The sequence below is a fragment of the Ictalurus furcatus genome, chromosome 7 (genome assembly GCF_023375685.1).
Source record: "Ictalurus furcatus strain D&B chromosome 7, Billie_1.0, whole genome shotgun sequence".
NCBI classification, from domain to species: domain Eukaryota; kingdom Metazoa; phylum Chordata; class Actinopteri; order Siluriformes; family Ictaluridae; genus Ictalurus; species Ictalurus furcatus.
In genome coordinates, this window is record NC_071261.1 from 32,272,410 (window position 1) to 32,287,230 (window position 14,821).

The window sequence follows — 14,821 nt, forward strand, 5'->3', positions numbered from 1 at the left end:
ACTGGGGATTTTCACAGAAGATCACACCGCGGGTTTTGTACTAAATGCCGGAAGTGAAACAAGCATTCATGTCATTCTTGTAAATCAGACAAGACGTCCATGGAAAGCGCAGTAAAGAGAACCTTACCTGTACAGTGAAGCACACTTCCCGGTCCCCCTATGTTGATGATGGAACTGCTTAACACATTGCTTATCCACGACCGCATACTCAGCAATACAGTTGACTTCATGTGCCTAACTGAAACTTGGCATCAGCAAGGGATTTACTCAGCGCTAAATGAACCCTGACCACCAGGCTATAGGTACAATAGCTGGCCATGGTGATGAGCTAGCCATCATCCACAGAGTTGAGTTACAGTTGCCTCCTCTGCCCCTGCCTGAATCCTCTGCTTCCTTTGTATGACCTGCATATAAAAGCAAACCTCCTATCTCATTAACACTACTACTTGTTTACCATAAAGCATTAAACAAACATCTCACCTCACTCTGCACATTGTCTTGGAACATTGTTGTACTTTGAGATTTTATCATTCATTTTGACAGCTCGTCCATTCTTTCACCAGTCGACACTCCACAGGGGGCCAGGCCTCTCCATTGTTCTGATGAGGTTATGCAGGGTGAAATGGAATGCATCGTTGCAAGCATGAAGTCATCCGCCTGTGCCCTGGAACCTTTTCCCTACAACTGTATTGAAATTGCTTATCCCCATTCTAAGCTCTTTACAATCTGGCTTGCTTCCACCACTGCTTAAAACTGCTATCATCAGACCTCTGCTCAAGAAGAGTAAATTAGATCCTGAAATTTTGTCCAACTACAGGCCCATTTCAAATCTCCCCTTTCTGTCTAAAGTGTTGGAGAAAGCTGTAGGATCATCTCAAGTTGAACAACCTGGATGAAAAGTTCCAGTCAGGCTTTTGCTCTGCTCAGAGTTACAAATGAGCTGCTGATGGCAGCTGATAGTGGTTCGCCAGCCATCCTCGTTTTACTGGACCTTACTTCAGCCTGTGGCACAGTGGTCCGGTTCTCCCAGTTGGCCCTGAGCTGGTTCCTCTTCTATTTAGAAGGAAGATCTGAGATTGTTTCCTTAGGTGACTGTAAATCATATCCACACACTGTCTCCTGTGGTGTGCCACAAGGATCAGTTTTTGGACCCGTCCTCTTCACTGTGTATACGATTCCTCTCAGCCATGTCATCAGCAAGCATGGATTATCATTTCATTGCTACTGTATGCTGATGACACTCAACTGTAGTGAGGGAAATAAGAGAAATTTGAAAATATTCCTTTTATTATTAACTTTGTGGTTTTTACCAACAGTATGCCATTTTATTTTTTATGACTTGCTAATTGTACCTTATTATGCACGTTTTATAGTCTAGCTTATACCATTTACATAGTAGCACTTTGAGATTTGCCTCAAATGAAAAGTGCAGCATAAATAAAGTGTATTATTATTATTATTATTATTATTATTATTATTATTATTATTATCATCATCATCATTTTTTTTTATTTTAGCAAAGACTGACTAATATATGTACATGACCTCCTTTATCAGAGTATTCTGTGTGACTGTTTCTGTTGCACTCAGTTCCACAAAATATCCAAAACAATTTCTTTACAATACCAAATAACCTGATGTGGATGCTAAAAATGTAACCTTATATCAGGGGTTAGCGTTGCTAGCATGCTTATACCAGCCGGGACTGCATGTACTCGAATGTTCCTACAGTCCCCAGTTGAAGCCTTGTGAATTAAAATATAAAGCCCCTCGTTGGGTTTCCATGTAAACACATCATCACGGATGTGTCTTTTGCTAATCGAGAGCTAATGATATCCAGACATGCTTCAGGAGATGATCTTGCAATACAGCGTTGCTATGCATCCATTCCTCCTTTAATGCTGCTCTCAGTCAGTGACCTCCCACTCCAACGCACGCCCAGGAGCATCTTGAGCATGTCTGAGTGGACGTTATGGCATGAGCAGTGGGCGAAAAAAGCTCTCAAGAATGCCTACTGACGTTCTCGAGGAGTGAAATATGCAAAAAAGACGGCATATGGGGGTGGGTCTCGTCTCCAGCATGTTTTGGGTTTTGCTTTCTTTCCATCTCTCTGCTGGATTTTTTTTTTTTTTTTTTTTTTGCATGTTGTGGAATTACATTTTTTTTTTATGGCCAGAGGCTCATCAGGCTGAGGGAGAGATGGAGAACAGGCTTCCTGCCTGGATGCAAAATTGTTTTGGCAAGCCTCGGCAGACTCTCGGCTCTGTAATCGTTCCAACTGACTCAATGGGTCAATACATGAGGAGGCAATTCTGCCAAGAGGCAGCTTTGGCTTTGAGCATGATGGCATGGATGTATACTGCCCTATAGGCACTTATGAAGAGTGAAAAGATGCATATTAACATCACCAGGTCTGAAGAAAATCTGTTACTACTAGGATTTGAGAAGTAGACATTGTTGCTTTAAATAAGCAATAAAACACGGTGTTGTGCAGTTATTGAAAAATAATCAGTAATGGCATGGTGTGATGGAGTGTATTTACTGTTACCCCCTGACGTTGATTATTTTCCTATAACGGAACGTCCCCAAGTGTTTTATTCCTCTTACACCACAAGAATTTGCCAACAGCTACATTTTTATTATGGAACAACACCTCATAGTTTTTAAACATTTAGAGCTACATTTAATGCCTATTAAACAAGTTAGTTGCAGCAGCGATAAACAGTCGTTCCCTCACCAGCTTCTCTTTTTTCAAGCTCTTGCAGTTAATGAGACAAAAAAAAGAAATAAAAAATCACAGCTTGTCATGTTACTGAGAAACCACAAAGAAGTGTAAACTCCTCTGTCCTGAAGATGGCAGAAAACTTAGTTACATCTTGACCTCTGACTCATGGGCGTAGGAGCCATTATACATGGGTGAGGGTGAGGAGTTCTGAGTTGGACAGTCTCCAAATTAATCTATTCCGCAACTTTTACAAACATAATGCAATAAAAAAGGGCTACTGTCAGAGCTGCTGTTCCAGAAAATTAATCCACACCTTCTGACCAATAAGAATCCGGAATTCAAAAGCGTTTTGGTGTAGCGAATATTAAACACGTTCAAGAGAATTACTACAGCTCGTAAACAGTGTATTTTAATATTCGTATTGCAGACGTGGAGTTCAGTTCGAGTTGATCTGAGTGAAACAAGGTGAAATAACAGCCACCGGTGTTTGCAAAATGATATTTTATTGTCAGCCCCATTTTTCCTTCATCTCTTATTTACACTCCCACCTGTCAACACGAATGTCCTCGAACATGGTGCAGATTTTAAATGAGTTTTTGCAGAAGGACAGAGAACAGAACTCAACAGCAGAATCGTGATGTTCGTTACTGTGTGCATACGGAAGAACATTAAATCACGCCAAACTGTAAATGAAATGCTGATGTCTCTGAGTACCACACTAACAATTACTGCAGTTGACTAGCAATTACTACACTGTTACCGTGTGAATATTAACCCTTTCCACTACTACTACCAAAGAAAATGAGACAAAATTAAACCTTTTATGTATATATATATATATATATAATCGCATTAACAAAATATGGACAATTTGGAAATGCCAATCAGCCTACACAGCCTAGTCCTGTCTTTGGACTGGGGAAGAATACCGGAGTACCCAGAGGAAACCCCCAAGGCACGGGGAGAACATGCAAACTCACAACCCCAGAGGCGCAAAGCAAATGTGCTAACCACTAAGAGACCCCCCCCCCCCCCCACAATTATTTTCATGCTGTTGGTTTGTTTATCTTTTTAAAATAACTTTTAAAACGTGCCACTGTTTTTCCACCTGTTTTTGTTTCCACTGTGTGTCATTAGCCTGGACGAGAATCCCCACATATTTCCCCATTTTTCCCGAATCGTTTACTCCAAACTCACTAATGGAAGTCTAAAGGCTGCTGTTCAAGCTCTCCTTCAATCCAAAATATTTACTATATATAATGACCATTCAATAAAGGTGTAAAGAATACAAGAGACATCAGAGAAAACTCATCTTATGGAGTGTTATGGAGTGTTGTTGGAAATCTAAATTTCCAACAAAATAAAGAAGTAGTTCCGGTTCCGTTCCACTTTCACAACGATACAGATAATGCAGATGAGCAAATTAATCTCTATGAAAAAGAGTTTCATTTCTTGAAAGGATGAATTATGAAGCGTAACATGGTGAGTTTATGGACAGGAGTTTATGAGGCAGGACACAAAGCCAGGACACACACGGAAACACAGAAACTAAAAACTTTATAAGACTTTGAAACAAACAATAACACAGAAAGAATATAAAAATGGTTAAGTGATTAACAATGGACATGAAACAGGTGAACACACTCAGGCTGCAAAGCAATGACAGGACAGGTACTATGATGGAAACCAAAACAAACATGAGCACATGGGACAATGACAATGAGTCTTTATTAATCACATATACATTACAGCACAATCAAATTCTTTTCTTCGCATACCCCAGCATGTCAGGAAGCTGGGGTCAGAGCACAGGGTCCTGGAGCAGAGAGGGTTAAGGGCCCAACAGTGGCAGCTCTGCAGTGCTGGGGCTTGAACACCTGATCTTCCGATCAGTAACCCAGAGCCTAGCAGTCCTGGGGCTTGACCCCCTGACCTTCTGATCAGTAACCTAGAGCCTAACAGTCCTGGGGCTTGACCCCCTGACCTTCTGATCAGTAACCCAGAGCCTGGCAGTGCTGGGGCTTGACCCCCTGACCTTCTGATCAGTAACCCAGAGCCTGGCAGTGCTGGGGCTTGACCCCCCGACCTTCTGATCAGTAACCCAGAGCCTGGCAGTGCTGGGGCTTGACCCCCTGACCTTCTGATCAATAACCCAGAGCCTAGCAATCCTGGGGCTTGACCCCCTGACCTTCTGATCAGTAACCCAGAGCCTGGCAGTCCTGGGGCTTGACCCCCTGACCTTCTGATTAGTAACCCAGAGCCTGGCAGTGCTGGGGCTTGAACTCCCGACCTTCTGATCAGTAACCCAGAGCCTAGCAGTGCTGGGGCTTGAACTCCCGACCTTCCGATCAGTAACCCAGAGCCTAGCAATGCTGGGGCTTGACCCCCCGACCTTCCGATCAGTAACTCAGAGTCTAGCAGTGCTGGGGCTTGACCCCCCGACCTTCTGATCAGTAACCCAGAACCTGAACCGCCAAGCCACCACTGGTGTTCATCACCATAGCAACCACAATGTGAAGGTGAAAACTGTGATGTATACCCTTACTTTTAAGAGATAAACAGTTTATGAAACTGTTTATAAACCATTCATTCAGCCTTTCTAATACTCAAGGTCGCTTTACAAAGTATGTAACACAAGCAAGAAGAATAATATTGTGTAAAGGGAAAATCTTTTGCTTTATAAATAACAAGTGTTTTGTCATAAAGCAAACCATAACCTCCACTCCTTAACCTTCGTGTTCTTTTATAAAGTTTCCGATTGTCAGATTTTGTTTTATTGCTAAGCTTAACATGACATTAACTGACCTTGTAGGCTTGGTTTCTGGGTTTCCATGTTCACGCATGTTTTTGCTGCTCATTAATGAAGAATGTCAGAAACATTCACTGAATGAAAGGAATGAGAATAATTAGCATTGCAGCTTAAGATTTCTTATGGTAATGTGTCTGTTTAAAAGCGTCCCGAACGTGAATAATAACAAGATTGTTGAACAATGAGTTCACAAGTATTTGGATGTTTCTCCTAATGATGTTTCTTGGTTCAGTGTTCAGTTTGTGCTCTGTCTGCGCATCTTTCTGACTTCCTGTATTTTGGATGGCAGGTTATACGTGGCAGGATGACGCTACACAGCAGGTGATATCCAGAGAACTGCTAGCGTTGCCTAAGATCCCCCTACGACGCCTCGGTAAAAACCTTCCAGCTTTCAAGTTACGGTAAGTTGGTGAGTTTGTGTTTGAAGGCAAATTTTTTTTTTTATTTTAAATAGATCAAACACTACTAAATTATTAGTATTAACATGTTATTAATATTTCATCCATTGGGTATTAGCAACCAATAGCAATAATACACAAAAAAGAAAAATGCAAAGTTATCACATTTTCAATACCTTCTGTGGTACATTCCAGTATACTCTATGATTATGCTGATATGGCTAGTTAGCTAAAGTTAGCACAGGAGATTTAGATTAGTCGATATGGTAATGACAGAAGGGTTGCTACTAGCTAAAATTACGACAGGTGGTTACTGCTAAATACCTAAATGCCTTAGTATTGGAATTTAAACTTGGACAGTTGAATATGAAGTCAACTGAGTGAGTGAGTAAGAACAAATAAATACTACTTTTGCTAGCCAGATTAGCATTGTTGGCTACATGTTGTTTTTATAGTGTCTAATTGAATGTCTCAATATCTAGAATGACTAAATGAAGGTGACACTAAATGTGATGAAGGTGTGATTAGCGACATGACGTGATATTTCTGGTCCTTGGTAATGTAAAGTAATGACATGGTTGTTGGTGTTTTTCTTCACAGGGCTCAGACTAACGATGACGACAACAGGAAGTACCTACAGAAACTTGGATTCTTACCTGCGGAGATCACTTCCTCCAAACAAGGCCTTCAAGGAAATGTGAGCGTCGAGCTATCTGGTTTTAAGACACATCACATATGAATTTATTCACATACAATTAATTTATTTTCACGTGTGATTTTAAAAAAAGTATTCATTTATTTTTGTTTACACAAGTGATTTTTTTTTTTTTTTTACATGTAATTTATTTTTATTCATGTGTGCAGTTTCAAGGTATAACAAGTTGACATGTCATTTGTTGACGTGTTTTATGCGTGTGATTTATCCGTAACGCTGACTCGTACTTAACGCCGGAGTCGCACAACTCTTTAATGAATATTAAACATTTCGAGAAAGTGCTCAGGTTGGTTCTCATGCAGCTGGAGGTGGAAACCACAGAGACGACACAAAGACTGGAAACAGCTGTCCAAGAGCAGAAAAGCCGGAGGAGTTGAATGGTTCAGACCTCCGGCGAACAACAGTCTCCCACGGTGCTTTTGCAGGCGGTGTGAAAATCCACCCTGCTGTTCCAGTGTGTTCAGAAACACACGCTTTATATCAGCTATTCACTCACACACTCACACACACACACACACACACACACACCGAGCATGATGCTGTGATGCTCTCAATCCGAGTGCTGCTTTTATTTCAACATTTATAAAAATAAGAATAATACCTGATTGTACTCAGATACAGCTTAATATTCGACAGTAAGTTACTCAAACTGAGATCAGTTCTTTGTTTAGGTGTTTGGAATTGAAATCTAAAGTATGGCAGATTATTTCAATTTTATGCCATATTTAATTATTTTTTGAATTCAAACAAACTCAGAAATTCTATTGTTTGATAGAAAACTCGTTAGGAGAAATATCGGAATATTTGCAAACATGTAGGTAGAGTGTCACGTTAAGGATCTAATACATAACGTGAAGTATGTCACAAGTTCTCAAACTCTAAACTTCAGAAGGAATGAAGTGTAAATAACATTAACAAAGTCATTAAGCCAGCAAAGGAATACGTATTAATTGATATTTAATTAATTCAAAGAATTAATTAAGCATTTTATTACTTTTATACCACAATTGTAACATGTCATCCATCCATCCATTTTCTGGGCTGCTTATCCTTACTGGGTCGCAGGGAACCTGGAGCCTATCCCTGGGGGCATGGGGACACCCTGGATGTGGTGCCAATCCATCACAGGGCACAATCACACACCATTCATACACTATGGACAATCAGACTACGATGCATGTCTCTGGAATGGGTGAGAAAACCGGGGTACCCGGAGGAAACCCCCGAAGCACACACAGGGCAGCAGCGGGAATGGAACCCCCAACCCTGGAGGTGTGAGGCGAACATGCTAACGTGCTAACCACTAAGCCACCGTGCCTCCCTGACACATCATACTTACTGTACATCAGTTTATAGTTACATTTACTATTCCTTGCGATGTTAGTTATGGCAGCCATTTTCAAAACGCAGCTTCTCACGTATCAGAGAAGCCGCGACGCGTAAACATGAAACTATTACATAGTTTCCAGAAGAGATTGTGTTAATGTATGAACAGACACACGCTCAATTATTGGACGCTTCTCCATTACCTTTAATCTGAGTTCTACTCGAGATATCATTCACAGATTAGACAAAAAATGCTCAGAACATGGCGACTAACTGCACAAACATATAAAAGCTCTATATCTGGGATCATAGCTAATCTTAGCAAAATCATTTGCAGTGTCTTTTACGTATGCGAGATAGTTCTCTGCCGTCCTCATCATCTATTAACAGATTAGCATGCGTACAATAGCCAAATTGGGACTTTTTACTGAGAGATAGAGGCTTCGTGGGTACCAAAACGACCTCCGCAGTTTAATGGAACATGGGTAATGTGTTTCCGCTGTATGTGACCATGGGACTGGCTGAGTGATAGTTTGCCACTGTGTTGTTTTTGCGATTTAACACATTAAATATGTGGGCAGCTTGTGCTTTGAATCAAAACAGAAAGGATTTTAACTCATTAAATTTATTATAATGATTAGCATACAATCATGATGGATTATCTCACGTATAGACTTTCTTAGTTGTTTTTTTAAAAAATTGGGTTATTGAGGTTTGGATTTAAACCCATCCATTCTACTAGCTATAAGAATTAAATAATATATATAATCATTTGGATAATGGTACGTTTTGATCCATCATTGTAACCAAAAAAAACAACAAAATAAAAAACAACAACAAACAAACAAAAAAAACCCCCAACAAAACTATAGATTCTGTGGTTATGCTTCATTCCCCAGAGGTCATTTTGAGAACCACGGGACTAGACCTTTGTCGATGTGTGAAAATAATAATTTAATGATTGTCTTAAATGCATGATCAATATAATAATTGCACTAAATTTGAGTCAACAGCAAATGCAATGAGTTTAATGAACTAATCACAATCTTTATATCTTGATTTGATCTGTCACAAATTCCCACTTGATGAGCCCTGCTCTCAGGTTTTTCTTTTGAGTTCTCTCCATGTACTTTTTATTTACATTTCCATGTGCATGTGTTTAGGGTTCTGTTTCTATCCCGTCTCATCGTTTATCTGTTGCCTAATGTGTGCGTCTTTTCCAAGTTCATCCCTCAAACAGTTTGTTTTTATATACCCTTATGTTCCATAGTCTTTTCACAAAGATTTGTTCATTGGCTGTGTGTTTCTGAGCATCAAAACAACATTTCTGAGCATCAAAACAACTCTTTTCACTTATTATACTGATTACATAAGCATGAAATTGTCAACTGTTTGACAGAAATGAGCCAAAATCTCAAGTTGCCTCTTTCTCTATACTTTAAAACTCTTTTTATTTTTTCAGTACAAAAGTAAAGGAGTGTCTGATCTCATGGATTTGATCATGGAGTCTAACAAAAGGCCACCTCCACCACCATCCACCTCCCTACTTCAGACTCGTCCAGGTCCTAAAAAATCATACTCATGGACTAGACTCAAACCAGTAGACCAACCTGAACTCCTGGACCGAACCGGCCTCCTCTCTGAGCTGCAGCAGTACCTGACAGAACCAAAAGAACGACCTGCAGGTCCATCTCAGGAAAAGCTCCAGTACTTCAGTCTTCAGCATAGCCCTACGGCCAAAGCAGGGAACGTTCCAGGGGCTTCGAGGCGACCTCCTCGACCCAGAATCGACAAACTGTTGTTTAGGTCAGGAGCGAAACAGCCAACACCCCAAGACTCCCTCAGCTCAGTGGATGGTAAAAATTATTCTTCAGTCTTCATGGAATTATTTATTAGGCTGTGAGCCCTGGTTAAAGTTAACTGGAATGATCCAGAATGGTGTACCGGCATGAAACGTTACACTGGGACCTCTTCTATTTTATTGTTTGATTTCATTCTTTCTCTTTCATCCTTTTCCAGAGAAGTTTATCCAAGGCTTGGTGAAGCAGCTCGGACAGCAGAACATGGACACCCTGACTCTGAACGATCTTGACCAGCTTTCTGAGGTCATCACTCAGGCCCTGCAGGTGGTGGATGATGTGGATGGGGTCAAAGATCGTGAGGTCATGGTTAATGATGAGGGTGAGATGAAGAAGAAGCTTGATCCAGAGGGACAGCTTGGGAAAATGTCTGGAGAGGAGTTCATGTCCAAAGGTACATTTCACACGTGTTTATTTTGATCTCACAATTTTTTTGTGTGTTTGTAATCACAGTAGAAACGTGTGTTTAAAATGTTGTATGTTATGATATGTAAATAAACATAATGTTAATTATGTTTAAGGTGATTTGCTATTAATCACTTCAGTTGTCCAAATAATTAGGAGGATTTTTAGACTGAATTATGAAATAAATGACAGTTTCTCCTTTTAATCTTTACTGTTAAATAATTAACATTTCAGACACAAGTATTTAACAGAAAATAGAATTTAAAAGGTGTACGTATTATTAAACAACTTAACTGTGCCAATTTTTTTTTTTTTTTTTTTTTTACAATAATATTTGGTGCTTATCATTTGCAGATGGAAAAACTAAAGAAATCAGGCCAGAGTCGGAGGGAAAGGTAAATGACTGCAGCAGCATGGTTTCTCAACATGCAAACATGTCATGGCGTTTCCTTTTCTGACACCATAAGAGAATGATTGATACACTTTTTTTTTTTTTACCATCAAATGGATTTCTGTTCAGAACTTTCTAAATTAGATGCTGTGATGAATGATGATTGCTTTGATACTGAACATTAATTTATCTTGGGAGAAAATGGGGCTGACGCAACAAGCAGGCCGTAGGCATGTGCCAATATTAATGTTTCAGATCATGACAATTACCAGTCCATTTATCACGATATACAGTGCTATCGGGGGGTCGTGCGCTAAAACATAGCCCAAATTTCCATAACTTGCCTTAAAGGGGTTTGCTTTTAAGATTTTTTTTTTTTTTTTAGGTCTTTTAAGATTATTACTCATCACACTGTACAAGCTCCTCCCAAAAATCAGATTGTGTGGTAGCGTGTGTTCTCCGTGCCATATCAGATTATACCATGAAGATCCTCTAACGATAGACCTGTGATTAAAGAAAATAACTATGTTTCACCTACGTCATCAAACTCACACAAACATGAGGATCCTTCAACATGAGCTTGATAAGCTCCTTAAAAACTCCACTAGCATGTTCCTCCATCACCACTACCATGACTTGTAGCTGTGCTGTGAGTTTCACATCATCCTATGCTGTTCAACTATTGAGATGAGCATTATATATATATATATATATATATATATATATATATATATATATATATATATATATATATATATATATATATATATGCACTACGATGAGCATTATATAGCGCTTACACTCAAAAGTAGGACTATCAGGACTTTGTTGTAAAAACCTGCCCCCAATGAGCATCACATTATGAGTGCTAAGACCACCGATGTCAACTCATGACTGAGAGCTCCTTTACTTTGTGTGAAAGCTAAATCTGGTCCAAAATCCATCCATCCTACTTCTCCAACACAGAGTCATGGTGGCTGAGTGGTTAGTACATTTGCCACACACCTCCAAGGTTGGGGGTTCAAATCCCATCTCTGTTCTGTTTGGTGTGTGTGAAATTTGCATCTTCAGCTGTTTCCCTCTGGTACTCCTGTTTCCTCCCTCCAGCTCCAAAGTAATGCTGTGTGAGCTGATTGACATTTCCAAATTGTGAGATTGTGCCCTACAATGGGTTGGCACCCTGTCCAGTGTGTCCTCCGGATTCCCTGGGATAGGCTCCAGTGTGCATTTTCTCTTTTTACGTAGTCGTCAGTCCGAATCTCTATAACCCATGGCACCCCTACAGTGCTACAGTTCCGTCATTCGGTTCATTCTAGCAGCTCACATCTACAAAATTCTACACACGGCATGTCTGACTCACTTCCTGCAGTCAAACTGATTCAGAGTCAAATGACTTTCTCAATAGAGTTCACCAGGGTTCTGTCAAATACACTCAACGCTGCATATGTGAAAGCACCCTATCTAGACATCCTCCTCTGAAGTGAAACACATGAGGAGCGATGATATTTTGGAGTGTCCACGATATCTACAGACGTTGCCTTTAAAAATGCACGTTTTTTTGTCATGTGTGATCATGCAATACCCTGCAGGCACAGTTCTAAGAATTTAAATTAATTTGTTGTGGTTCACACAATAACCACCAGGTGGTGCATGGAACAACATACTGTAGCTGAGCACAGTACAATAAAAAATGGAATGTGTGGTCGAATGGTTCACATAAAATATTACATTTTCATTTACTACAAAACTTATGATTAACCTAATTTAAACAAGTTTCTAATTACAAGGTTTAAGTATATAAAGTGTGCGTGGTCGAGTCTCGTAGTACACGTACAAAGACTATAGTACTTAAATTAAGCTGGCTACAGCAAATGGGCTAGGATAGTGCATAGTGCAGTGGTTACGTGCAGGGTTTAGTATGCCAGTGACTGGGGTTCAAACCTCAACTCAGTTTAGTGTTTTTTTTAAATAAGTGTTTTTTCTTCACAATAGAAAGTGCCTTGAGGTAACGTTGAATGAATTCCATCTTCTCCTTTCTTGTTCTTTTCTTAAATTAAAAGTTTTATTATTTAAAAAAACTAGTTTAAAGTCCACACATTGAAATAAAACCCAGTGAAATTACTTAATTCAAATTCGTACATTGGTTCCACGTGATGGAATTGAGTTACATTAACATTATTTGTTTTCGTACATCAAACATGATTGGATCATATATTTTCAGTGCCCTTAATAGAAATAAACTTCAGCTGAGATGAGGATTGAACCCTGGTTGCTGGTGTTCTGAAACAGCACGTAACTACATCATTATTCTACCACACACTATTTACCCATGTTAATTTAAATACTGTAGTTGTTTAAATCAACATGGGTTAATTTAACTATAGTTGGGCTATGTATAGAGAGATGGTCATCTCTCTGAGCTGTATCAGTTCCCCTTCCAGCACTGTGAAACTTTGTCTCGTGTCAGTGCAGTAACAGTATGGATGGAGGTCCTTGGTTTGTACAGTGCTGGGGGATCTCTATGCTCATCTGAGGGGGAGATGGAAGTGAGTAGTCTGACTCCTCTTGGGTGAGGAGTTGGTCATTGGTAATGGGCTCCTGCTTGCTGAAGCGTGCTCTTTCCTTGATCTTGAGGAAGTTTTGTTCAAAGAGCCCATGGATGCTTTTTACTACAATTATCCCTGTTGTTCTGTACAAACCCAACTCCAAAAAAGTTGGGACGCTGTGTAAAATGTTAATAAAAACAGAACGCAATGATTTGAAAATCTCATAAACCCATATTTTATTCACAGTATAACATAGAAAACATATCAATTGTTTAAATTGAGGAAATGTACCATTTTATAAGGGGAAAACTACGGTAATTTTAAATTTGACGGCAGCAAGATGTCTTAAATTTTTTTTGGATATGGCAACAAAAGGCCTGAAAAGAAAGTGTTACTCAAAAGAAACAGCTGGAGGACCATTTTGCAACTAATTAGGTTAATTGGAAACAGGTCAGTAAGATGATTAGGTATAAAAAAGAGTATCCTAGAGAGTCAGAGTCTCTCAGAAGTAAAGATGGGACGGAATCTGGATGGAATCAGATAAAACCTGTGTAGACCTTTCAGCATTGATGGTGCCTTTCCAGATGTGCAAGCTGCCCATTCCATAGACATTAATGCACCCCCATACCATCAGAGATGTAGGCTTTTGAACCTCCAGAACTCATTGTCTCTGTCTTTTGTCTCTTTCTGTCTCTTGTTTTTGTAAACTTTTTGTGCAGTTTCATTTTAAATGGGTAGTTCAGTGGAATAGCCTCCACACTTTGGGTTTGTGTGGGCCTAGGGTTATGGGCCATTTGCACCTGTGCTTAGGGTTGGGTGTGGATAATTTCTGCTATATTTTCGGCCAGGATATTTTCACACCTTCCTTTTGACACCTCCTCCATGTACAGCTGCAATCGAAATTATTCAACCCCCATTGCAAATCAGGTTTATTGTTCAAATTTACAGACTTTCAGCTGTTTACAATGAACAAATCAAACAAAAGCAATTGAAATAGGTCAACACAATGAATGCTTCAAGTGGTTTCCCCAAATTCAACTGAAAATGCAACTTATAATGATTTCTCCAGTCTCAAAATTATTCAACCCCTTCATAGCGAGCGTCTTTAGTACTTAGTAGAGCACCCTTTTGCTGTTATGACCTGCTGCAAATGAGATGCAGAGTTCTGGAAGTGTTCCTGAGGAATCTTCTCCCATTCCTCATGAGCAATGTCCTCCAGTTCAGTAATATTCTTGGGTTTGCGTACAGCAACCGCCTTCTTCAAATCCCACCAGAGATTTTCTATGGGGTTCAAGTCAGGTGACCGTGATGGCCCTGTAAAATCTTCCAGGACTTCTTCTGCAAGCCTTGGTGGAATTTGAGGTATGCTTGGGATTATTGTCCTGTTGGAAGGTCCAATGACGCCCAAGCTTCAGCTTCCTCACAGACGGCATGATGTTTTTTCCTAGGATTTCCTGATACTTCAATGAATCCATCTCGCATTCCACACGCTGCAGGTTTCCAGTGCCAGAGGATGCAAAGCAGCCCCAGAGCATCACCCAGCCACCACCATGCTTGACTGTGGACAGAGTGTTCTTTCTTCATTCTTCTTCCTCCAGACATACCGCTGATCCATCGTGCTGTAAAGTTCCAGTTTTGTTTGATCGC

At 40.0% G+C, this 14,821-nt stretch overlaps 1 protein-coding gene across 1 annotated transcript in view; it reads left to right on the forward strand.

Moving 5' to 3' along the window:
• The window catches only part of LOC128610507 (receptor-type tyrosine-protein phosphatase N2-like), a 146,932-nt gene that overhangs the window by 72,182 nt on the left and 59,929 nt on the right, over window positions 1–14,821 (forward strand). Inside the window, exons 4-8 of the mRNA XM_053629871.1 lie at window positions 5,824–5,935; window positions 6,533–6,629; window positions 9,436–9,829; window positions 9,993–10,226; window positions 10,592–10,632. Of these exons, the coding sequence (XP_053485846.1) occupies window positions 5,824–5,935; window positions 6,533–6,629; window positions 9,436–9,829; window positions 9,993–10,226; window positions 10,592–10,632 (878 nt within the window). The remainder of the gene's footprint in view (window positions 1–5,823; window positions 5,936–6,532; window positions 6,630–9,435; window positions 9,830–9,992; window positions 10,227–10,591; window positions 10,633–14,821) is intronic.